The 24,276-nt window shown below is 45.5% G+C and overlaps 1 protein-coding gene across 2 annotated transcripts in view; it reads right to left on the bottom strand.

Moving 5' to 3' along the window:
• Positions 1 to 12,985: 12,985 nt before the first annotated feature.
• ELL2 (elongation factor for RNA polymerase II 2) overlaps positions 12,986 to 24,276 on the bottom strand; it is a 41,141-nt gene continuing 29,850 nt past the window's right edge. For both annotated transcript variants that reach the window (XM_082074571.1, XM_082074572.1), the window contains 7 exons: positions 23,869 to 23,993; positions 23,637 to 23,727; positions 21,196 to 21,724; positions 18,775 to 18,844; positions 16,298 to 16,469; positions 15,295 to 15,339; positions 12,986 to 15,155 (listed from right to left, as the gene is read on the bottom strand). In XM_082074571.1, the coding sequence (XP_081930697.1) occupies positions 15,039 to 15,155; positions 15,295 to 15,339; positions 16,298 to 16,469; positions 18,775 to 18,844; positions 21,196 to 21,724; positions 23,637 to 23,727; positions 23,869 to 23,993 (1,149 nt within the window). In that variant the 3' untranslated portion in view covers positions 12,986 to 15,038. The remainder of the gene's footprint in view (positions 15,156 to 15,294; positions 15,340 to 16,297; positions 16,470 to 18,774; positions 18,845 to 21,195; positions 21,725 to 23,636; positions 23,728 to 23,868; positions 23,994 to 24,276) is intronic.

The raw sequence follows: 24,276 nt of genomic DNA, 5'->3' as shown, positions 1-24,276 counted from the left end.
CACTGTTTGGATATCTCAGCGATATGGCAGGAGTAAATAGCCATGTGTTATCAATAAGAACACTCCTTTCATTGGCAATGTGGAATTACTGCCAGCTCGCACACGGTGCGCGCGGCCGTGTCCTCAGGCTCTCTCTGGTCCCACAGTTACAACCTGATTTTGAAAATAATTATTTTCCCAGAAATACAGCGTGACAATTGTGTAGGGTTGGGAAATAACCGGTAAAATCCGTATTTCTACCAGGATTAGGCAAGGCCTTCTGCCACCCCCCGGTGTGGTCAGGGGTGCTGTAAGGACACCCTGGCAGGGGTGACCGAGGGAAAAAGCACCGAGGGACCTTGGGGACACCATGTGCCCCTTACAGCAGCCATTGAGCATCTTGTGACGCTCTTTATACCTGATCATGGTGAATATTAGTGGTTACCTGGTCAGGATGGTGGTTTTAACTCACGCTGGTGGACATGAGCATGGCTCTAGGCTGGGGCAAACCATGGAGAACAGGATCCGGTGGGACACAATTGCAAGGAAGGCAGGAGCCAGAAAACCATCTCGGGATGCAGGTTGTGTGGCCAGAGCTCCCCAGTGTCCTGGTGGGTCCTGCTCAGGCACCTCGACTGTCAGCAGCTTTTCACACGAGAAGCAAGCGAAGGAAACCACTCAGACAGAATATTTCAGCAGCCCCTCCTGTCCCCACCTGCCACCAAACAGCCAAACGAGCAGCAAAGTGTGAAAAGTGTAATTTTAAAAAAATTTTGATAGATACCTCCCTGCTCAGCCTCGTTCTCTAGCGCCGCCGTCCACACGCTGACTTTGGTACCGCAGCCCCCGTTCCATCCCTGCGCCCCCTGAACAAAACGCTCCCCCCTCCGCACTCCTCCCAAAAACGGCTGGAAAGGGGCATGGGGGGGGGGACACAGCGAGTGGCCGCCTCTGGGCTCCTGCGAGGCGCGCAACCTCCGCTGGGCGGCAGCAGCGGCCCGCGCATCGCACCCCGCGCAAAGCACCCCCCGCATATCACAGCCCCGCGCATCGCACCCCGCGCATCGCACCCCGCGCAAAGCACCCCCCGCATATCACAGCCCCGCGCATCGCACCCCCGCGCATCACACCCCCCGCGCATCACACCCCCCGCACATCACACCCCCTGCCTATCGCAACCCCGCGCATCACATCCCCCCGCGCATCGCACCCCCGCGCATCGCACTCAGAGCAAAGCACCCCCGCGCATCGCACCCCGCGCATCACACCCCTGCGCAAAGAACCCCCGCGCATCGCACCCCGCGCATGGCACCCCCGCGCATCGCACCCCGCGCATCGCACCACCGCTTGTTGCATTCCTCCTCTCGCAACACACCCCGCACATCTCATGTCCCCGCGCATCGCATCCCCCCGAGCAAGCATCGCTCCGTGCATCCTCTCCCCCGCGCATCACACCCCCCAGCGCATCTCACACCCCGCACATCACACACCCCGCGCATCGCATCCCCCTGCGCATCCCCCCGCGCATCGCATGGTAACCCTCGAGCATTCCACCCCTGCGCATCGCACCCCGGCGCGTTGCGTCCCCCCGCTCACAACACACCCCGCACATTTCATGCTCCCGCGCATCGCACCCCCCCAGCAAGCATCGCTCCGTGCATCCTCTCCCCCGCGTACCACTCCCCCTCTGCGCATCTCACCCCTCCCCCGCGCATCGCACCACTCCGCGCATCCCCCACACACCCCCTCCCTCGTATCACACGCCCCCCATGTAATCCGCACTCCGCGCATCGCATCCCCTGCCCCTCCACGATCCCTCCGCCGAGCACATCACATCCCCCGAGCATCTCATCCACACACACATGCCCCACGCATCCCCCGTGCATCCCCCGAGCATCCCCCACGCATCCCCCACGCATCCCCCACGCATCCCCCGTGCATCCCCCACGCATCCCCCGAGCATCCCCCACGCATCCCCCGTGCATCCCCCGAGCATCCCCCGTGCATCCCCTGAGCATCCCCTGAGCATCCCCCACGCATCCCCTGAGCATCCCCCACGCATCCCCCGAGCATCCCCCACGCATCCCCCGTGCATCCCCCGAGCATCCCCCACGCATCCCCCGTGCATCCCCTGAGCATCCCCTGAGCATCACCTGAGCATCCCCTGAGCATCCCCCACGCATCCCCCACGCATCCCCTGAGCATCCCCCGCTGCTGCCGCAGGGTGAACGGTTCCAGCGGCCGGTACCACCCACTGTCCCGTTTCTGGGTTGTAAAGGACCGTTTGTCCCCAGTGGGTGTAGGGGACATAGTCTGGTGTTCCCCAAAATGCCCATCACTGGTGCTGGGGTGCGACCCAGTGTCATCACCGCCAGCATCGGGGATTTGTCCCCACTCACAGAGTGGCTTTGTGAGGGCATTTCTGCGTGTCTTGTGCCCTTCACTACATGGAAAATATGACTTCATTTTCCTCATCAGCCTCACCGACAGTGGAAAGCTCAGTGTTTGAAAATTACTGTTTTAGAGAGGAGGGAAGGTGAAACCGCTGAGGTTTTTGTTGTTGTTTTGTGGGAGGCCAGGGCAGCCTGGTCAAAATGTAAATTGTCAGGGTAGAGAAGGCTGCTGGAAAACAGGGGCAAGAACGGGAATCTGTGTCAGCTGGGGGAAAAGTGACGTTTTGTGGCAGCAGACGTGGGCAGGGACAGAGGTTTGCACAAACCTCATGGTGTGCGGTGAATTCACTGGACAGGCTGGCTGCAAGTTGGCCTTTTTCTAACCAGCATTTACAGCCGTAATTCAATGAGTGTGGCCTCGAGAGGAGCTTGCACTCCGTGATGTACTTTTCTAAAGAATAAAAGCAAAAGAATCCAAATCCTTGACAATCCTTGAAAATCCAAATCCTTGAAAACTCTTTTCTGCTTTAGTTCTCCGCGTCCAGCACACCTTGAATCAAATGATTTCATGGGATGACTTGAACAGGTTCCACATTGGCACAGGACACACCACCTGAAAACACAGGGTTCTCTCCAGTGGTCCTTGCAGATGCCACACAAAATCTGATTTTTTGGAGAACGTAATTTATGCCCTGGCACTATCCGGGAGCTTTTGTTTGTGTTGTTTTGTTTAATAACTTTGATATAACATAAAACACTGCTTTTCTTCTCTGAGTCTCCTACAGGGTAAGAAACAGTCAAACAAGAGGTAGGAATTGAAGGACTAGGTGAAAACAAACAAGTCTGGGAAAAACAAAACAAAGCAAAACAAAACAAACAAGCCTAAGCAAAAAGGGCACAAGCCCAACCTGTTCTTGTTCTCCTGTGCAGCAGTTATTAAGCGCTGAGTAACGCGGCTGGTATGCGAGGCAAAAGACGTTTGGCTTCATCCCCTCCCTTTGAAGAATTGCTCTTGGGAGGAACTCAACAAACCCTGCTACAGGGTGGTTAAAGCTTTGATTTGTCTTCTTAAGAAATGAAGTATTTTTAGTAATAACAGTCTATTCACTAGTCTTGATTTACTACAGATGACACAAGAAATCAGCTGGAGATGCCCAGAACGTCCCCTCTTTGCACTGCTTTAGCACCAGACCTCAAGCCTTCCTCCCCGTGCACTTAAACTTTTGCTTTTTTTCATGCAGATTCATTTCAAAATTCGTGGTAAGCCTGCTCTATGTTTGTCCAACAGAATAAATAATCCTTATGTTTGTTTTATGTACATAAGGAAAAAAGCCCTTTCCTTGCTCATGTTTGCTCACTGGGCAGCTGCCAGTGGTTTTGTTTGGTCAAGACAGGAGCCCAAATTCATTTTTGTGTCCCCATATGGTTTTGAGAATCATTTTGTTCAGGCATTTCTCCCCGGGCCTGGTTAGTGATTTCCCACCCTTTGTTTCTGATCGGTGTTTGTCTTGTGGGGTAGATTTCCTGTCTTTATATTTCTCTGAGTGCCATAATGTTCCCTGGGTGACGGAATATTTGTTTAATGGGACAATATCGCAGCTGGGAAATGCTCAGAGTCATTTATCACGCCGGACGGCTGCAGGGCTGGAATTCAGTATATTTCCTCTTGCTTTTGTGGTTCTATAGGAATGTCGAAGCGATTTCCCGGTGACGAGGTGGCTCCGCGGTGCGTTGGAGTGCGTGCGAGCCGCGGTCACCGCGTTATCTCGCAGGTGTTTTACATCTACAGCTTCTCCTCTCCCTCCTGTTGATACACGCTGGACGTTAAGTCAGTTGGGCTACTCGAGTGTAGAAAAAGAACTGGGTATGTAAATTTTGTAACAGGTAAATTGAGCAGCGTAAGAGGAAGGAGAACGCCATGAGAAAAACAGACAACACACACATAGAACTAGTATTTCCTTTGACTTCTTTGCCAACAAATCTTCATATTTGTGTGTATTAATATTTCCGAGGCCAGCATAATTGTACATAATAATGCTATGTAGCGTACATTTCTGAAAATTCTCATAAATTTTTGGAGTTGGGCTAGTTTGGTTTTGTTTTGGGAAGCTGTGGTGCCCCGATATTAAGACAGGCTTTGTTTGGAGGATAAGCAAGGACACACGGTCTCCTCCTCCTTTGCTTTGGAGCATAGAAAAGATTATTTGCAAATGAGTGTATAGTTGGAGCTGGGAAATGAAAGGTAAAAATAATCCTCATTTTCAAATCTGTTCTCGCTTTTGTTACCCAAATAGAGAAGATTGGAAAACCCTCACGAAGTGGATTTTAAGCGTCTGCAACATCACCCTCAGTGTTTGTAAATTGGTTTAATGTTGGGGCATCCTGTCAGAATACCCCAAAATACGTGGTTATATTTTAACTGGAGAAAAAAGAAAAGAAGAAAAAGTGGGCATAAATGGGTGAGAATGGGGCTTGTACGTGTTGCTCTTGTGTCCCCATTAGATGATGGAGCCAGAGGTTTGTTCTGCGGGTGTCCGGGTGCTGCTGCTGTAACCAGCGGAACCGCAATGAGAAGGCACCTACAGAACACACAAGGAATTTGCAAAATGCTTTAAGAGCTTTTGAAACCCAAAAACAGTTGTTCTGTTTTGGGTTTTTTTGGTCCCCCGTGTTGAAATCGCAGGCAGGTCCCACTCTTGTCAGGTATGCCCATGAACCCCAGCGGGTGCGGAGCGTGTGCCAGGCACCCTACCAGCCTCGGGCTCTTGTTGCCATCGCGGTTTTGTTGATGGGCTGATCAACCTTCTGAAAAACGGGGCGGAAAATACCCCGAGCAGCAAAAAAAAATGAGTATGAAATGCCATTTCCCTTACTGCATTTGTTTTGGTTCTGTGTGTGTTTTATTATTGGTTTCGTTCGTTTTGTTTTGTTTTTTTCTGGTCCTTAATTACTGAAGCAGCCACCTTAAACTGCAGAGTGATTTCAGGTCGCCCATGCCCTGGATGCTAAAGCATCAGTGCAAAGGGTGCAGATGCAGAGGGACACATCCAGCTGCTCCTGGTGCCTCACTTGGGAGCAGAACAGGGCATTTGCCTTTGCATAAAGTGTATGATTTTCTTTTTCTATTTTAAATTCAGTCTGAATTTCAGGAGGGACCTGTGCCTGGGACATTGTCAGCGAGGTGGAGAAGGAAGCAAACCAGGTTTTGGGAAGCTGTCCATGGAGACACAACCTGCCATGGTGCAACGAGGAGTTCCTGCACAGCCCTCACCATTCAGAGCCTGCGGAAACAAACCCCAAACCTCCCCAAACTGGCTTCAGAGGTGTAGAAGACCAAAGCCCACCACCTCCAGGCTGCTTTGTCCTCCTGCCGATCTACGGTGCGATGTTAGTGACTCCAGCATCATCTCGGATGCGTCCAGCTCCCCATGGGCTTTCTCTGCCCCAGCACACGATGGATGCGAAATCCTCCAAAATTCCTGCATTTTGGGGTCGCAGCACCTGCTGTGTCCACCCAAGGTGACACGTAGGACAAGTTTTCTGCTGAGGTCAGATGCAATTCTGCTTTTGCAGCCTCCTATTACATGTATTGGTTAAGTTGGTCTCTTCAAATGCTAATAGGGGATTCCATAGAGACACAAAGAACCGTTCTTTCGCTGAAAAAAATGGATACCCCATTCTTTAAGTACAAACTGTCTTTAATATGTAAGAGCCTTTAATATATGGCAACACTTCATGCAATGCAAAATGATCTGAAAATGAATTTTTCACTCTGAGACACCAGTAGTGTCATTATATGATTACACCTCTTAGTTCCAGAGAAACCTTTGGCTGCTGCATGTTTTAATAAAATGCATCTGCTAAACCAAGTTTTATCCCAAGACTAGAAAACAAGGATTTATAGTAATCACTGTGTCCACAATGAGAGCACATTTTAGTGTCTTTTCATGATATGGTTGTCCTCAGATGGCTCGTATTCTACACATGACAAAATGATTCTTTAATAGCTTGCACAATGCAAGGAAGGATGGCTAAAGACTTGTGGCTTTCTAGCTGAACAAAAACACTGATGTTCATAGCAGCAATTGTATACTTGACCTCCCTCAACACAGCCTAGAATTTAATTAAGAATTAATTTTGAACTTCACCGCCCCTTGATGGAAAATACAAGGTTTTTATCCGAAAACATGCTCGGTATTTTCCCTATTGCTCTCATGATCTCTGTAACAAGGACATGTTGAAAAGCCGAAGGAAGATAAAGCTCATGTTCCAATGTACCATCTGAGCAACACGGAGGGTTTGGGGAGGGTTTGCTCTTTGCTTTTAGGTGCAATAATCCCTCAGGGAGCTGCGGTACAGGGTGTCCTGTAGGCTGTTTTAAAATGGAAAAGCATCATCAAAAGGGAAGAGGAAGACGTGCTGTGTCTGCTGGAGATGATGTTCACACTGAGACTTTATTTCAGCCTCTTTCTTTTTTAGTGTTACATGATTTTTTTATTGTATTACATTTTTAGTGTTACAGCAAAAAAAATCACTTAATGTTGAGTATTTTTGAATGAAAAGGAAATTTGTGATAAGAATTCTGTACGTACAGAAATCAGAAGCCATTCAGATTGTGCTGTCGCTGAGAGGCTGGAATTGCTGCAGAGACACCACTCAGCACCACAATATAAGCGCAATTAATGAGGAGGTAAGAAGGGGGTATAATCAGTGGCTGTGTTTACTTATCACCTTTAGCTGGAATCAGTGGAAAAATACGTCTGGTGTAGTATGTGGTGAAGGCTGGAGGGGTTTAATCACATTATTGTTTTCTCTATCACGTCACGTCTCCACAATCTGTCACGATAGCGTGTTCTGTCCCGCAGCCCGCGCAAGGACACCCGCCCGGCCTCAACTTTGTTTTAACAGCAGAGGTTTGTGTAGATGGTCACTGAGACCCAGGAGTCAAACTCGGTCTGTGATTACCCCGGAACAGCAGGACACGGCCGCCTGCAGCAGCTGGGAGGGCAATTTAATTACCGATGGGTTTTCCGAACCGTCCTGCTCTCCGTGAGTTTTCCCGGCTCGCAGACGCCCCAGGGCTGGGCACTGCGGGCAATTCCCACCGCTCGTGTTGACATTTGCTGCCCCGCTGCCCGCTGGGTTCCTCAAACGTGAACAAACGACGCTGCAGCGCCAGAGGTGGTGAAACGACTCCAATGGTTCCAGATTTTGTTTTGTCTGGGAAGCGGAGCCGCGGCTCCGGGGCTGGAGCAGACACCCCACCAGCACCCCGGCTTCCAGTGAATCACAGAACCACAGAGGGTTTGGGTTTGAGGGCCCTCCCCAGCTCCCCAGCCCCCCTGCCATGACAGGGACACCTTCACCAGCTCAGGGTGCTCAGAGCCCGTCCAGCCTGGCCTGGGATGTCTCAGGGATGGTTCATCCACCACCTCTCTGGGTATCTGGCACAGGCTCTCACCACCCTCAGGACAACAATTCCTTCCTCGTGTCCGGCCTGAATCTCCCTCCTTTAGTTTAAACCATCACCCTTGTCCTGTCACAACAGGCCCTGCTCTAAAGTCTGTCCCATCTTTCTCATGGGCCCCTTTCAAGCACTGAAAGGTGCACTAAGGTGTCCTGGAGCTTCTCCTCTCCAGTGAACAGCCCAGCTCTCTCCCCTGTCCCACAGAGCTGTTCCTGGTTCTCTGCCATCCCGCATCTCGCTGCAGCAGCATCGTCCCCCCGTCCCACGCACGACCTGCCAGGCGGGGCTGGTGCGGCCGACACAGCATCCCCGACGATCCTCGTGGTGACCTGGCAGGACCGGTGGCTCAGGAGGTGACAGTTCCTCCCAGTCACCCTCCAAACTGATCTAGTTCTGCGGTGTTAGAAGGTGGAAAAATGAGGCATAGCTCAGAGATCCTGCTTTGCTCTATGAGAGAGTTACAAGCTGTACATTCCAGTCTTGGTTTATTTGTCATTTTCAGAATAAATTTCTGCCTGAAGTTGCCACAGAAATTCAGCAGGAGTATTTAAAATTATTTTTTCCTGTGCTACATACGCTCAACAAGAATTCTGTTTCTCCTGGACACATGGATTCAAGAAGCCATTGGACACACAGTGTAAATTTTGGGGTTGTCCTGTGCCGGGACAGGATTTATGGGTCCCTTCCAACTTCGAACATTCTATGGTTCTGTGCTTCTGTGGCTGGGGCTGATGTCTGAGCCAGGGAGAGGCCGAGGGGTGAGTGTTGTATGTTGTAAAGGCAAACTCACATTGGAGCGAGCGCAGAGACAACCAGACTGCGGAATTAACTTGGGGTGACTCCGAAAGAACCTCGTGCCTCTGAAGTTCTGCTCTGGCAGCAGCTTCATTGGGTTTGCACCCCGGATGCCATGAGAGGCGATGGACCCTTCATCAAAATTTGCCTCCATGTCAGGCCCAGCCAGGTTGCTGAGAAGTAAAAATTGTTTGTTTTTTAACGGGACTGTGGTTCTGCCAGGCTCGTTATGGTGACACGGGACACAGCTACTTCCTCCAGAGTTTACAGTGTTCTTGGGTGGTTGGTATCTCTCCTCAAGACATGCAAACTGTTTGTATACGAGGATTAGGGTGAGGGTGGTTGTGTGAATCCCCGTTGTTGGGGCTGAACCTCCCCCTGCGATGCTGGCACAGAACCACAGAGTATTTTGAGTCGGAAGGGACGTTTAAAGGTGGTGTAGCCCAAGCCCCTGCCATGGGACATCTTCAACTGGGTCATCACAGTATCACAGTATGTTTGGGATTGGAGGGGACCTCAAAAGCTCATCCAGTCCAATCCCCCCATGGAGCAGGAACACCCAGGTGAGGTTGCACAGGAACATGTCCAGGCGGGTTGGAATGTCTGCAGAGAAGGAGACTCCATCAACTAGACATCATCAACTAGATGATGTTGCGGCAACCAGAACTGTTCGTGTCGCTGACAGCGCCGCTGTCTGATGTGTCTGTGCACGAACAGGAGATTCTCCTGCCAGAAGCAGCAAGGACGGTTCATAAATTAGGCGATGCAGTCCTTCCCTTTTGTCTGAGCCGCATCACGTCGCAAAGTGCCGTAGGACACGATGTAGCTGAGGCAGGACAAGGCATGAGAATGTTGTCCAGTGTGACTTTTAAGTGTAGGAACTGCTGATGCGGGCAAGCCATTTTCAATAATAATGGAAAAACACCCTGCCGAATGGCCCGGGAATGGTCCTTTTGCTGCCTGCTCCTCTCCAGCCACCTCCACACGATGCGCTCACGTTGTGCACCACAACTTGTGTCTTACTTAGGTATATTTTTCCCAAGATTTTGTAAAGCTCAAGATTCACATGCAATGAAGTCACACTTGCTGTTCCTGAGGAGACTGTGGTTTAATTCTCTACAGACCCAGCACCAGCACTTATGTACAGCAGGACCTTCAATGTAAAGCGCTTTTGTGTAGCCCAGCAGTTGTGAGGCTGGGGGTCAATGGCAACTGGAGACCCGCGTGTGATGGGTGCAAACAGCCCCCCAGCCTTGAAACCTGAGCACAGAGAGTTGGGAAGAGACAGTGAGACGCATCTCGACCCCAACAACAGCGCTGTGCTTCCATGGGAGACCAACCTATTGTCTTTCTGTGTTTTGAAAAGCCCCGAGTGAATTTATTTTGCAAGCACTGGGTCACTGGCTCAAAACACCATTGGTCATAGAGGAAAAGCCTGAACCTCCTGCAAGGTCTGTCCAAAGAGGGAAAGACCAGCAGAACTTGGGTGGGAACAGGCTGAACTTTGCGTTACCTGGGGAACATTGAAACCTTTGGTAGTCAGTGCTCAACTAATTCCTGATGAAGACCAGTGATAAATACTGCTACGGCAGCGTGGTTCAGGAAGGAAAGGTGGCCTCAAGTTGCGCCAGGGGAGGTTGAGGTTGGATGTGGGAACAATTTCTTCCCCAAAGGGCTGTGGGGCATTGAACAGGCTGCCCAGGGCAGTGCTGGAGCCACCAGCCCTGGAGGGTTGGACAGACGGACATGAGGCTCTCAGGACATGGGGCAGGGACAGAGTTAGGTTATGGTTGGACTCAATGACCTTGATGATCTTTTCCAACCAAAACGATGCTGTGATTCTATGATTTTATGGCTCTATAGCCCAGTGCCACTCATGGGAGCAGGGTGACTGTGCTGTGCGTCTTTCTTGAACTCTCCTTTTGACTCTTCTTTTGGGGATTGGACTAGATGATCTTTTGAGGTCCCTTCCAATCCCAAACATACTGTGATACTGTGACTGTCTTAATGTCGTTGCTCTTATTTCCTTTTCCCTCTGGTGTTTTTCTCTCTTGCCATGTGCTTCTCCAGGTGCCCCCTGCAGCAAAGAGATGCATCCAACATCTGAGTACTCCATGGTACCACGATGAGCCGGGGGTTGAGTCACAGGGGAGAAGGGGCCTCGCACGGACACGAGCCCTTGGCAGGTGTTGTCTCCCCCGCACCCTCCCTGCGTGTGGGTGCTCAACTAAAGCACCTCCTCATAACTTTAATTGCTGTTATTTGTCTTTCACAGCTGAGGCAAGAGGGGAGGGAAAGTGGTGTTGGCCTCTTCTGAGCTGAAAACCAGCCGGGTTTGTGGGTACGAGAATTAATGCGATCTGAATTTGTACTGGTTCGTCACTTGCGGCTGGTTATCACCAGAGTGCCTAAGGAGGACGAAATCTCTGACTAAGATTTTTTCCTGTGGCTAAAATGAATTATTTGAGTTTCTCCCCACCAGGTTTTTCCCCCTGAAATGCATTGGGGCCCGAGTGCCGGAGCAGAGCACAACCTGCAGGAAACACCTGCACACGTTTGCTTTCTGCTCCAAATGCAGCATCGTGCTCAAACAGCCCAGAACAACCCCTCCTGCTCACCAGTGTTACCATCCATCGCACGCCTTCCTCATTCCTCTCTCTGCATCCGACAGCATCGCTCTTGCAAGCTTGATGTTCACAAATCAACAGCAGGAACCCTGGGCCCCCAGACAAGGACACACCAAAGCCTCGGGATTGTAAATATAACATTTTATTGAACTTGAATTGATGTAGAACAGAGGGGCGACAACGGCTCCAGCTTCCATTCACAAAATGCCCCCAGGATGTTTCATGTACAGGGTCTTAATACAGTTTGCATGGACGCAATTGAAAAGATAAGTTGTGAAACACTGTCCGGGTCAGACGGAGGGACGCACAGCCCTGCTTTCAGCCCTCATGTTCCCGATATTGTCCTCCCTTCTCCAGTTTCGTACCCTTCCCCAAAACAAGGTCACAGAACTGCCGGCCACATCCCTCCCCCATCAGGTACAGACACAGCTGACACAGAACTTAATAACTACACTTCAAAGTAGCCATAGGTCTTTGCATGAATCAACATTAAATACCCAGAAAGACTGGTTGTAACATTTTTTTTTAAAGCAAACAAATGAGCAAAGTTACTATAAAAGCATTTTAGCCCAATTTCTGTTTAAAACCTGTTGAAGTAACTAGACTCCAATATTTGTCTACATGTTTCACAAAACATTTCCAAAATATTTGAATTTATTACTTTCTTTTAATGACGGACGAGGTGAACTGAAGGCGTGGGAGCAGTCAGGAGAGCTGCTTCCACTGACCACATCTACCATTAAAATAACATAAAATACTCTGGACACAGTCTTTATCCCTCAAACTCCGGCAAGATTGGAAACCAATGTTGTTTTCAGCCAACCAGCAAGGGCGGCTGCCTCCCTTTTCCACCGTTTACATTGTGTACATTGTAGTGAGATTCACAGTTTCCGTGAGGGGGATGCGCACAGTCGCCCCTTTACCTACATCAATCGCTTCGGATCCACAGCAGTGTCACCAGCCCCGACGCCACCGCGGGCAACGTCTGCTCCCCAGAGCCATTCACAGCAAGGGCAACAATCCCATCAGAGGATCCCGACACCTGCTGAACAAGGGATCTGTGGATCTACAGCACCATTCGGCAACACACGCGATGTCGGGTGTTCTCGGAAGGCATCAGAAGTGCTCAACGCAAATGGGAAACACCTTCAGTGAAGGTCGTCCGGTTTGCGAGACGCTGAAACGGCACGAACACGTACAGCGGTGAACCAGAAAATGTGTGCAAATACAACACCACGGTAAGAGAATGAAAGGAGAGAGGGAAGGACGGAGGAAAAGGAGAAAAGGAGAAAAGCAGAAAAAGAGAAAAGGAGGAGAAGTGGAAAAGGAGAAAAGCGGAAATGGAGAAAAAAGTGGAAAAAGAGAAAAGCAGAAAAGGAGAAAATAAGAAAACCAGGAAAGTGGAAAAGGAGAAAAGAAGAAAAAAAGTGGAAAAATAGGAAAGCGGAAAAGGAGAAAAAAGCGGAAAAGGAGAAAGGAGAAAAGGAGAAAAATAGGAAAGCAGAAAAGGAGAAAAAAAGCAAAAATAGGAAAGTGGAAAAGGAGAAAAAAGCGGAAAAATAGGAAAGCGGAAAAGGAGAAAAAAGTAGAAAAGGAGAAAAGGAGAAAAATAGGAAAGCAGAAAAGGAGAAAAAAGGAGAAAAATAGGAAAGTGGAAAAGGAGAAAAAAGTGGAAAAGGAGAAAAAAGTGGAAAAGGAGAAAAAGGAGAAAAAAAAGGAGGAAAAATAGGAAAGCAGAAAAGGAGAAAAAAGCGGAAAAGGAGAAAAATGAGAAAAAATGAGGAAAAATAGGAAAGCAGAAAAGGAGAAAAGGAGAAAAAAGCGGAAAAGGAGAAAAAGGAGGAAAAAAGAGGAAAAATAGGAAAGCAGAAAAGGAGAAAAAAAGCAGAAAAATAGGAAAGCGGAAAAGGAGAAATGCAGAGAAGAAGAAAAGGAGAAAAGGAGGAATGGAGGAAAGGAGAAAGAGAGGAAAGGAGGAAAAGAGGAATGGAGGGAAGGAAGAAAGAAATCAATTAACTGCACTGAGCCTCGTGACGCAGTGATGAACACCCTGGGCAGCGTCAACGCCGCATCCCCACACACAGGTCAGACCAAGAGCGCTGAGCCGCCAAAACGCGCCCCAACACCAGGAATTCACACCATTTTAATCCGAACAGCCACTCTGCTTCTCGGTTGAAAGCTGATGACCCAGTGCAGTTAATGTAACAGCTCCCGCATTTACACCTGGGCACCGCCGTGCGCTCAGGACCGAATCCCCTCATTAAACCCAGATTACACAGCTCTTAAGGGAGCAAGAAATCCCCTCGTTTTGCCATTTGAAATGTCAGATATTGCTGTTATGCAGCAGAAAGGGATGCGCCTTGTCTGCTGTTCCACCTCCGTGAATGTAACGGCTTTGAATTCACAAATTTAAGGCAAAAGTTCAATCGCTCCCGTTCACCCAAACGCATATTTTCTGACACACATTTTCTGGTTTACGGTGACACACAACAGCTTTTTCGTGGCGCTGGAGATAAGGTCTATGAGCGATGTTACCAGCATTTTGGCAAAAATTCTAAAATCAGATTTGTAAACATAATGCTTCCCTTTTCAATTGGCAGCATTTTTAAAAGACGAACACAGTAAGACACACAAAGATTTTGCTCAATTTCAACCGAGTAACCTGTGTTTTCACATGACAAAGTAAGCAATTGTTTACATCAAAATAAACCAAAAAAACTGAATGAAATGAAACTTTGTGCTGTTTGGTGATCACAGTATCTTATAGTTAAATACATCTGTTCTTTTTTATATTCCTGGCAATCAGGACAAAATTCTTTAAATATATATTTCACGTAGGCAATAGATTCTTTGCATATCTCTCTTCAAAAAATACTTTATAGTAGTATATAAATAGGTAGCCTACATGTTTAATTTTATAATCTCGCCCAAAAACTATATATCTGTTTCATTTTCGTAAAGTATCAATTCCCCAAGTATTATTAAAGCTGACAAACTATTGAAATGGAAATGCTCTCACCTTCCACAATAGAAACAGAGATTTTGTAGGAAAACCCTACAGCAACACTCACCAGTTGTTTTAACCTGAGCGTTTGGCTTACCTAAGAGTAGCAGCTTTATTTTGCATTCCCCATCAGGCACTCGTGCACACACACGTTAAACCACACGCGCCCAGACACCCGCAGGCCACGTGGGGTCCCCGGCTGCTGCAGCCACGGGGACCGGTGTAGCTACAACTTTACACCAAACACACACAAGCAAACACCTTAAGGCAACCACTGCTATGGGGGGTTTAAGTTAAAAGGTTAAGCTTCTGCTGTAACAAAATGGGCTGTATACAGCAAACACACGTGCCTCTTTAACCCTCCAAAGCAATGGCTTATTTTTTTTTTTTTAATTTTGTGCAAATTTTAAAATCTTCTACCATTTAAGGCAAAGAGTTTGTATTAACAAGAAAGGTCAGAAAACAGCCTTATATTTATCCAAGGACATTTCAGTTTGCTACATTTCCTTAAAATGTGCACAATTTTGTAGTAGAGGTACTGGATTCCCAGCATCTACCAATGAAATTATTCCAATGGACAAACATAAGTTTTGAAGAAAAGAAGGGACCAGAAAGAGCAGCTTCAAATATGCATAAAAGCAACATCAACAACAAAAGTAGTTAAGTCTGCTAATACTGAAACTTCTGTAATGCAAAAGAATCTTACAGCAACTAATCCTAAGTTTTAAATAAATAAGCTACAGTTCGTTCATGTGTCCAGGCCGAAGCAAAGACTAGTGCCATGACTCTGCTTGCTGCTGGTCAAAATCCCCTATTAGTCTCTTAATATGAGACAGCTTGTTGTGGAGATACACGCATCTGTACTTCTCCTCATAGTAGTTGGGGTTGGACTGTCAAGATAAAGATAAAAAGAAAATTAGGGCATGAAAACTTTTCTGCGGAGTTTAAGATTTCATGTCTTTTCCTTAAAAATAGCCCTGAGCCAGTCTCCATATTTACTACACCCCACAAATCCAGTGTTACACAAACCTGTTTTATCTTTCGATACTCTTCCAACACTTCTTCATGAAGCATCTTAAAGAAAAAAAACAAAGACAGTATGAAGAATATTTCACTAGTACCAGAAAATGCAGAGCTACGTAAAGCACTAAAAATACGCTCAGTTTTACTCAAGGCATTTTCTTACCCATAGGCCACCACCTTCCTGTGTTGCCAAAATAAACCCCCAACCCCCTGTATCACCCAGGATCTGCAATTAAACCTGCAAACAGGCAACAAAAGGAGCAGGTGTCTGGCGATTTCCTTTGAGGAGTTGCTCACGCTGCTGTGTGTTCAAAAGACAGCTCAAACAGGTGGGGTTTGGGGGCTCAGCACCTTTTTGCAGGGTTTTGTCAAGCTACAAAAATCAGAGCTGGCCCATGCAGGGTCTGAGCCGGCATGCAGGTTCTGCAAGGCTGCGCTTTGTCTGATTGAGCAGTACCAGGGGTTTTTAAAACGCTCCCTCCGCCCACAAATACATTTGCAATCTGGTCAAAAACTAAATGAAAGCAACCAAAAATCCTCAGAACTAGAGAATTCTGGTATGGCAAATGTGGAATTTGCACGTCCAAATCAGAGAAGTGCAGGCTGAAAAGATTGAATATCACGCTTTTAACACCCTTTTCTGCTGAAGTCATAGCTGGGATCAGCCACCCAGAAGAGAAGGAGTAAGTTGTGACTGTAGGTTTAGATAATATACAGAATCACAAGAAGTAGAGGGTCAGGAAAGCCTTAGGATTGTGGCCACATTTCTGATCTCCTCCTCCACCTGTGTCCGAGCACACGAGGGGTCAGCAAAGCCTTGGCCTGCTCATTCCAGCTTCACAACTCACTACTCAGCCTCAGACACTGCACGTGGCAACCCTTTCAAAACCGTATCAATATAATTGCATAGCTAAATATACTGAAGAGTCCGCCTGTGCTGAAAACGTGGACTTCTAGAAGGGATAAGAGGGAGATGAAACACAATCTCCACAGTTTTATCCTCCTTTACCTGATACTCTTTGGACCCCGGAGTGAGAAGCTTCCGCTGCGCATCAAGCTCCATGAACCTCCTGCTGATGCTTTCCATGCGAGCGTGGAGGTTCCTGTACTCATCGTACTCTGCGTTGAAGTCATCCTTGTAACTTTGGCGTTGCTCGTATGAGACTATAGCTATGTATTTTCTAAAAGAAAAAAAAAGCATACATGCAATTTTACACCACGGATATTTCACAGTGAACATCAAGCAACCAAGTTTAAGTTGGTTCGCAATGTGACTGACTTTGCTTCTACATGTAAGCGTATGTGCTCCAAGATAATACATTTACGTAATTACGGAAATCTACCATATTTTTGTGACTGTTATTTGTTAATATGCACAAAAAGCAGTGTAGCATACTTAGGAAACATTAGCGATCATTCAGATATAGGAGGACCAATAAATGCTTCAGTAAGAGATGAGAAACTGCTAATAATAATCTCTTTCTATGAAGGGCCAGGTTAATCAAGTTATATTTACTTTCGAAAATTAATTTTCCTTACATTTTTGGAAGAGACTGCACTTACGGAGTTGGAGGCAGATAGATGTTTGGCTGCATTTGTGCCTATCTAACACAGGTAATGACAAAATTCGATTATTTCAGTGAACAGCAGTTCCATTGTTGTCCATTCAACTAGTGAAGTTGCCAAACCACAACAGAAACAAACTGCAGAGAAGCCTGAAACTCAAAACTACCCATCACATCAGCTCTTTGGGAGGGCAAAACCCATAAATGCCTAAAGGTGCTGATACAATTGAAACTTTCTTCATTCCCCCCTCCCACAAGTCAACGCGAGTGGATTTAACAAGCTCATTATACAAATCCAAGAAGAAGCGTCAATGTGACAAACATTTCCCACCGCTGCCACACCCGTAATTCTGGTCCTCCCAGCCCAAACACCTGGTTCTCTTTAGATGACACAGACACCTCCGCGTGGGGACGAATCCTCCAAGCCACCCTTAGGTTAACTTTAAAGAAGCCATAAAAAATTAACAAGTTGAAAGGCTGTACCGACACGGATGACAACTTTTGTTGGTGATGTACGCCAGGCTGGAGGCACCCGATTGGAGTATTAGGCGGTTTTTAAAAGGAAACTAAAGATGCCTTTCAACATTTTGGGAGGTACCTGTGGAGCAATTCGCAGGTACATCCCACAGCACGAGCCCAGCAGAGGACACGAGCCCAGCAAAGCACATGGAGAGGGAAGAAATGGGAGTGGAAGTGGCAAAAACATCAATCTGTTTTGGTTTTCCAGCTTTTGCTTAAAAAGCTTGATTTCCTTTACTCTCATAATCTTTATATTGAGACAGAAATTTTCTTTATGCTAAAGCTGTGATTATACTCATGAATTATGTAACACTTAGAGACAGGAAGAGAAACTGGAATAAACTACCAAAGCGCTTTAAACTGCCCCAAGTTACAGGTGCTCTCAGGTTTCAGTTTTCCTGTAATGATCAGGCAGGTGTCTGAAACAGCACGACCTCATTTTTTTACAGGACATCATGGCCATTAGATTATCTGTGAGATTGCTCTAGGGGTTGTTCCTTTTACAGAGCATGCTTCACTCAAGTTTTTACTCTCAATCAGAACTAAATCAATTTCATGAAACCTTGCACGAATGCTTTTGTGTTTTTAAACTTTTAGCAATGTCTGTTGGCATCCACCTTTAATATTAGATTACACCGAATAACCGTATACCTTACTTCTCTGTATATCTGCTCTCATCTCACTGGGGAGCACACAGTGAAAAGCTGAATTTGCCTGTTTTCACACAGCAGCGGTTGTAGATGAAATGTAGGTTTGAGTTTTATAGATTGCAATAAGCTAGTCATTGTAGATACATAACAGTAATGATTTTTATCTTGTTGATGTCAAAATAAAGCAGCTGAAATTTAAAATTTGAATTGAGGCTATTCTGTTCTCTTTAGCTCTTTGGTCTGCAATTCTACGGTGAAACTGGATATTTTGCTGCAGCTTCAAGTCAGTCTGTGGCCATTTTACATCAAAACTTTAGAAATAATTGAGGGTTAACTCCTATAAAGCCTGATACCTTCCCTCCCCACCTTTTCAGCTTAGACACACCAAGCAGCGAAAACACAAGAAAGATGTTCAAATTTACATGTTTTCTAAAAATAAAACAGCTCACGTTCATATTCCTTTTTTTTGTGTTCTTGAAAAAGAATTAAAGTGAGTGCTTTAAGTCTTCTTCCAAAATACAATAAAAATTATTTTTAATGCTTCTTTTGCCCCACAATAATTAAGGGACAACCTCCACGTTTAAAACTTGTCTGTACTTGAATAATGCAGCTGAGTGACTTAAAAGAACTTGTCGTTATTCCATAATTACATTTTAGTAAATTTTTGGATTTCTAGCAAAATTTGAGTTTTTACAGGTGATTTTTCAAATGCTTCAATGAGTGGCAAGAAACTTAATTCTTATTTTACTCACATGAAGTAGTCCGGTTGTTCACTTGTTGATAAAGGGGAATCTACGGAGGCAACGCAAGTTTCTTCAGCTCCTACAGAAAGGCAGAATTTTGACACTTGTGATAAACAGATTTTTAATATAGCCAAGCAACACCAACCTGGAGGGCCTGAAAACATCCCTTACAGTTTGATTCTCACAGTAAATTACATGGGATAAGCTCTATAAGTTAATAATAGGGCTGACGCGACCTACACCACAGTAGGCAGTACCGGGGTTTACAGAGAGGGCACAGATGCTTTATTCTACAGGTTCTGTGCTGCCACGGTATTAACCCAAGGTCAGCTTCTCTTATTCGAAGGAATGATGTGGCATCTGCACAGCAATTCAAGTTATGCAGCAACAGATGTAGCTGCACAAAAGACAACAGCTTGAGATATATATATAGCTATATATATATAAACATCCAGGTTCCAGAAAGAAATAGAGTAGAAAGGTGAAGTCCTTTCCATGCCATGTTTTTATCCCACGTTCCCTGCCAGTTACGGATATTAGATTTAATTAGATTTAATTTCGGCACTCCTCTAAGCAAGGAAGTCAATAGCGTTGTGGGTGGGTTACTGGCATTCAGGCTTCAATAACCTGCGACAAAGGCTTGCTCCTCATTAACCTCGCAATGCTGGGTTTGAAAGTTATTTGCACTTGTTAATTGCTCTTTTAAATGACATTATGAAAGCACCGTACAATTACTCTCTAATCCCTCTCTTTAAAGGAATATTTCAAGAGCCCCCTGTCTTTTTGATTAATAAGAGAAACAGCTGCTGTAAGGAAAAGGAAGGAAAACATGAAGGAACATTCACTATCCTGGTAATTTATATCTGCTTTTCATTTGGGGTTTTGCAGCAATCTTAAATAAGACACAGTCCTTTATATTTACCACTGTCTTACACTGCTGCTGTTTAAACACAGTATTTCTCAGTTTAGCCATTCTTGCCAATCTCTGAGATACCTGAGCTCTAAGTCACGGGGAGAAAAAAGAGCTATTATGCAGTATTTTACTAAATGCTTTTGCTTTTAACATTAAAATTATTATGTTGTATGGCAGGAGTATAAAAATAATATATAATACATAACACATAACAATATATAATACATAATATATGATATATACTATATCATATAGTATATATACTATACAATAAAGTATATATAGTATATAGTACACAGTATATATACTATACTATACTTTGGTGTATATATAATATATATAGTGTATATATAGTATATATACACTATATAGTGTATATATATGTACTATATATACTATATGCTATATACTATATATTTGAGAGAAATGCAAACAGTAATATTCACATTATGTACAGTACAACTTATGTGAACAGTTTCGCTGAAAGCATTTAATTTCCAAAAATTCAAGTGCATTTGTTGACATGCTTCAGTCCATTTGAAAGCTTCAGCATGAGCACCAACTTGAAACGTAGTAGAGGATTTTCCTTCCCTAGCTGTTTAGAATTTTGTTACTAGCTTCTAGAGAAAGATGCTCATACGTTTATAAATTTGAGCATGAACATTTTCAAAGCAAAATCTCTGAAATTTGACAACACCTAAGATTTAACAAAGGAACCGAACTTGGCTCTATTGTGTGTGCATTAAGAAATCGAGTATTCTTTGTGCATTTCTGCTAAGCATTTCAACGCTGTTTTCAGTAGGTAACATTTCTGTATCTTTTGGTATCAAGAGTTTTGCAGCCAGGATGGAGAAGAGCTTACAGCACGGGTCAAACCAACATTCTAGTAAATCACACGCCAGTTTACATACATTTTAGGCTTTCCATGAACCTTGCATTGTAATACAGATGAAATACATTTAATATCTGATCCATGTGTTTCAGTAAACTGGTGTGCAATAAGTACTTGTGACAGGTTTTTATTTTCAGCATACAGACTTTGAAATTTGCTGAAGGAAAAACTGGAGTAAGTTTCAGTAAACCGTCAATTTCCTGGACACCAAGAAAAAAAAACAAAACAAAAAGGCCCACATCACCCACGCGATAATTGTGATTTTCTAGTGCCTAGCTCTTCCTTGTAACCGGTTTCCATCCAACAGCAATCCATTTAAGATTCCCATGTTCTAAAGATTTTTGTACTACACAGTGAGAACTCTTAAAAATGAACCTGATTTTAGCTACGTTTCCAGCAGAACAAGCCCAGCTTCTGTGTTTTGTTTTTAAACTGACAATTACAATGTGGTGCAACGGCAGTAAAAAAATTGACTTTTCATGCCATGAAGCAAGTATAATGGAAAAGCACTTAATGTATAGCAAGTGAAAAAATACACCATTTGCATTTCCAGCGCCCAGTTTTACTGGTCCCTTTTCAGCAGTGTTACCTGCATTAATAGTTATAAAAAGCAGCGTATTTATACCTTCACATGAATCCAAATGGGAGGATTCTTCCAGCTTTGTAGTTTCTTCTTTTCCGAGGTCTTTCTCCTCCTCGCTCGTACTCGTAGAGTCCTGAGTTTCACTTTCGTCATTGTCCTTACGCTTTTTCGCCTTCTTGGGCTTTTGGTGCAACATCACACGCTTCCTGCTTGCAGATTGGGGATGCTCCTCCTGCACCGGGGCCGGGACTCCCAAACCAGTCTGAGGGGTGTATTTCTGTTGCTGGTCCTCGTAGACGCTGTCGTGGTTTTGGCTGGAGGCGTCAACCGGCAGGTCCTGTGTCCCGCGGCCCTCGGGGGTGCAGGGGGAGCTGGAGATTTGGGGAGGGCTGGATGTGGGGAGCAGCACTGGGGGTGCGGGGGCGGCTGCGGGACGGGGGGGCGGCGGAGCGGCCGCTTTCTCGCTGTAGTGGGGCAAGAGGCCGCTGAACTGGGGGCGACTGGTCAGGTGAGAGATCCTCTGCTTCTTGTTCATCACAGGACCGATAAAATTGGAACTCGAAGGACGTTTCTGTAGTAATAACAAAAAAAAGAAAAAACACCAAACTCAGCAGAATCAAGTTTTACTCACATTCTGAAAAAGAAGCATTTCTGAACAGGTAATTGTTGGAAATATGTCTTTCTCACCTAAAAACAGCTGTCAAACAAAGAAGCACCGCAGCTAAACACGTGGTTTATTTTATTCTTAGTTTCTCATCTTATGCTTTACCAATGTGTTCTTCAAATCCACAGCTAAAGCATAGAGGGTGTGGGTCTCTGCTCCCCAGGAACAAGCGCCAGGAGCAGAGGAAACGGCCTCAAGTTGCCCAGGGGAGGTTGAGGTTGGATCTGGGAACAATTTCTTCCCCAAAGGGCTGTGGGGCATTGAACAGGCTGCCCAGGGCAGTGCTGGAGTCACCAGCCCTGGAGGGGTTTAAAAGGCGTTTAGATGAGGTTCTCAGGGACATGGATAGTGCCCAAGTTAGGTTATGGTCAGAGTTCATGATCTTGATGGTCTTTTCCAACCAAAATGATTCTACAAAAGGCTTTGGAAGAAAGACGCTGTGTTCAGCAGCAACATCAAAGGCTTCACCAAAGTGAGGAGGTCAGGTCGGTGTCCTTTAGGTACTGACTGGCTTAAGAGTCAGATTTTGCCATCACACAGCCACCCAGTTTACTGAAGCAGCCCAAGAAACAGGCAGCAGCGTGCTTATCAGGGCGTGTGAAGCGCAAAGCTGATAAGAACAGCTAAAACCCCTCGTTTTGCTAGAGTTGTGGTTCCAGCCGTTGTTCAGCTGACGCGCTGGTTCACATCCTCTTCTGAAGCAAGAACACGCTGCTCAGGTGGATGCACAAGCTTGGACCAGGAACGCCAGGCATGGCTCTGCGCCACCCTGCTGGGACTAATCCAGATCCTGCGTGTAAAGCGTTCCCGGCACCTGCACCACTTCATGCTCTCACTGGAACAATGTTAGGGAAAGACAGGAGTGACCTCCCCTCTCTAATTAAACATAAATAGCTGAGTGGTGAACAACTTTCTGTACTTCCCACCTGATCGCTGTGCACTGCATGCAGTGCAGTTTTAGTCACAGAAAGTATCAAACTTTTCCTTAAAGAAATACCTTTCATACAAAGTCTGCCTTCTCACACCTAGGCTGCCCCGAATCAAAACCATACAATATAGAATCATTTTGGTTGGAAAAGGCCTTTAAGATCATCGAGTCCAGCCGTGAAAAATGGGTGTTTAAATTATGCCTATAGGAAAAAAAAATATCCCTCCAAGTGGATCATGGCTGTAGTTTGTCCTCATTCTGAACTTTTCCAAGCTTTATATTCAAACAGTAGCACAGGATGTTTGTGCATATATTATTATAACTACCATATCACAAAGAACCTTGAACATGTGTTGTTGCATAACAAAAATATATACATACCTTGTTTTTAGAAGACCTTCCCACACACCAAGATAAACAAGTGTGGCAATATGAAACAGTTTTAAATATTTAACCAGAAAGCACAAGGTTGTGTAACAATAATGGGTAACCAAGAAGCTCAGCAGGTGAGTTCTGCAAGGTCAATGTGCTGTGGATGGACAGTTACGGCTGTGCAAACGCAATGGGGTGGTCTCTGTCAGAGATATGGGTGTATGTACAAAACACTGTGCAGCCACCAATTGTTGATTTTTCTGAATATTTTAATAAACATTCTGCAATACAGAACACTAAATATAGCAGTCCTTAAGCTACGTGACCATATTTTTTTTTTGCAGTGTTTGGCGGTGCAACTGTCTTTAAAACAAATATAATAATCCAACTAGAAATAAATGCTTCAGTTTTACATGTGTTGACAACATTACCAGTGATTCACATCACAGCGTTCACCCCAATACAAAGTGTGATAACTCTTAACAGACTGTAAATAATGTAAAATAAATTACAAAATACCTGAGAAGGTGTTGAGGAAGCATCTTTATTGGAATTTACAGGAGATCCCGAATGGCTGGTGCTGGTGGCATTCTGAGATGAATTTAACTTTCTGTAAGGATGACCCAACATTTCAGGTTAGAAGGCAAAAATGTTTATGTCATAGTTCTTTCATTATAGGGAAGACTGGCATTCATTTCCCAGAAAAGGTTTTTTAAATGGCTATTTTCTTTCCCCTAGAGACTGAACTTACCTAGAAAGTATTAACTCCAATGACTGTTTATCTATTTCACTGTATCCAGGCCAATCTTTTTGAATATCTTTAAATAAATAATCCTTCAGAGTGTAAGAATTATCCTTTGGATTCAGGTTGGCTACCTACAGGCAGATATTTAAGAAAATAAATGTTCATTATACCTAAATGCAAACTACAGCAAAAAAAAAAAATAGATTGGTACTGCAAAGCTTAATCAAAGCTGAAAACAAAACCACACACCAGTTTTCCAGGGTTTCCAGATGCGAAGATCAAAGCAGCTTTCATGTAATGAGCAGAGATGTTGAAAAGTGTGGTCAATTTGGGATGTACGAAAATCCCAAACTGCTGCGAGCATGTATGAAACATACTCCACGAGAACCTCTCTCTGCACCACGTACCTGGTGT

Source organism: Streptopelia decaocto, assembly GCF_964273445.1.
Source record: "Streptopelia decaocto genome assembly, chromosome: Z".
Lineage (NCBI taxonomy): Eukaryota > Metazoa > Chordata > Aves > Columbiformes > Columbidae > Streptopelia > Streptopelia decaocto.
The sequence above is the reverse complement of the archived record's forward strand: the minus strand, read 5'-3'. Positions and strand labels throughout refer to the sequence as shown.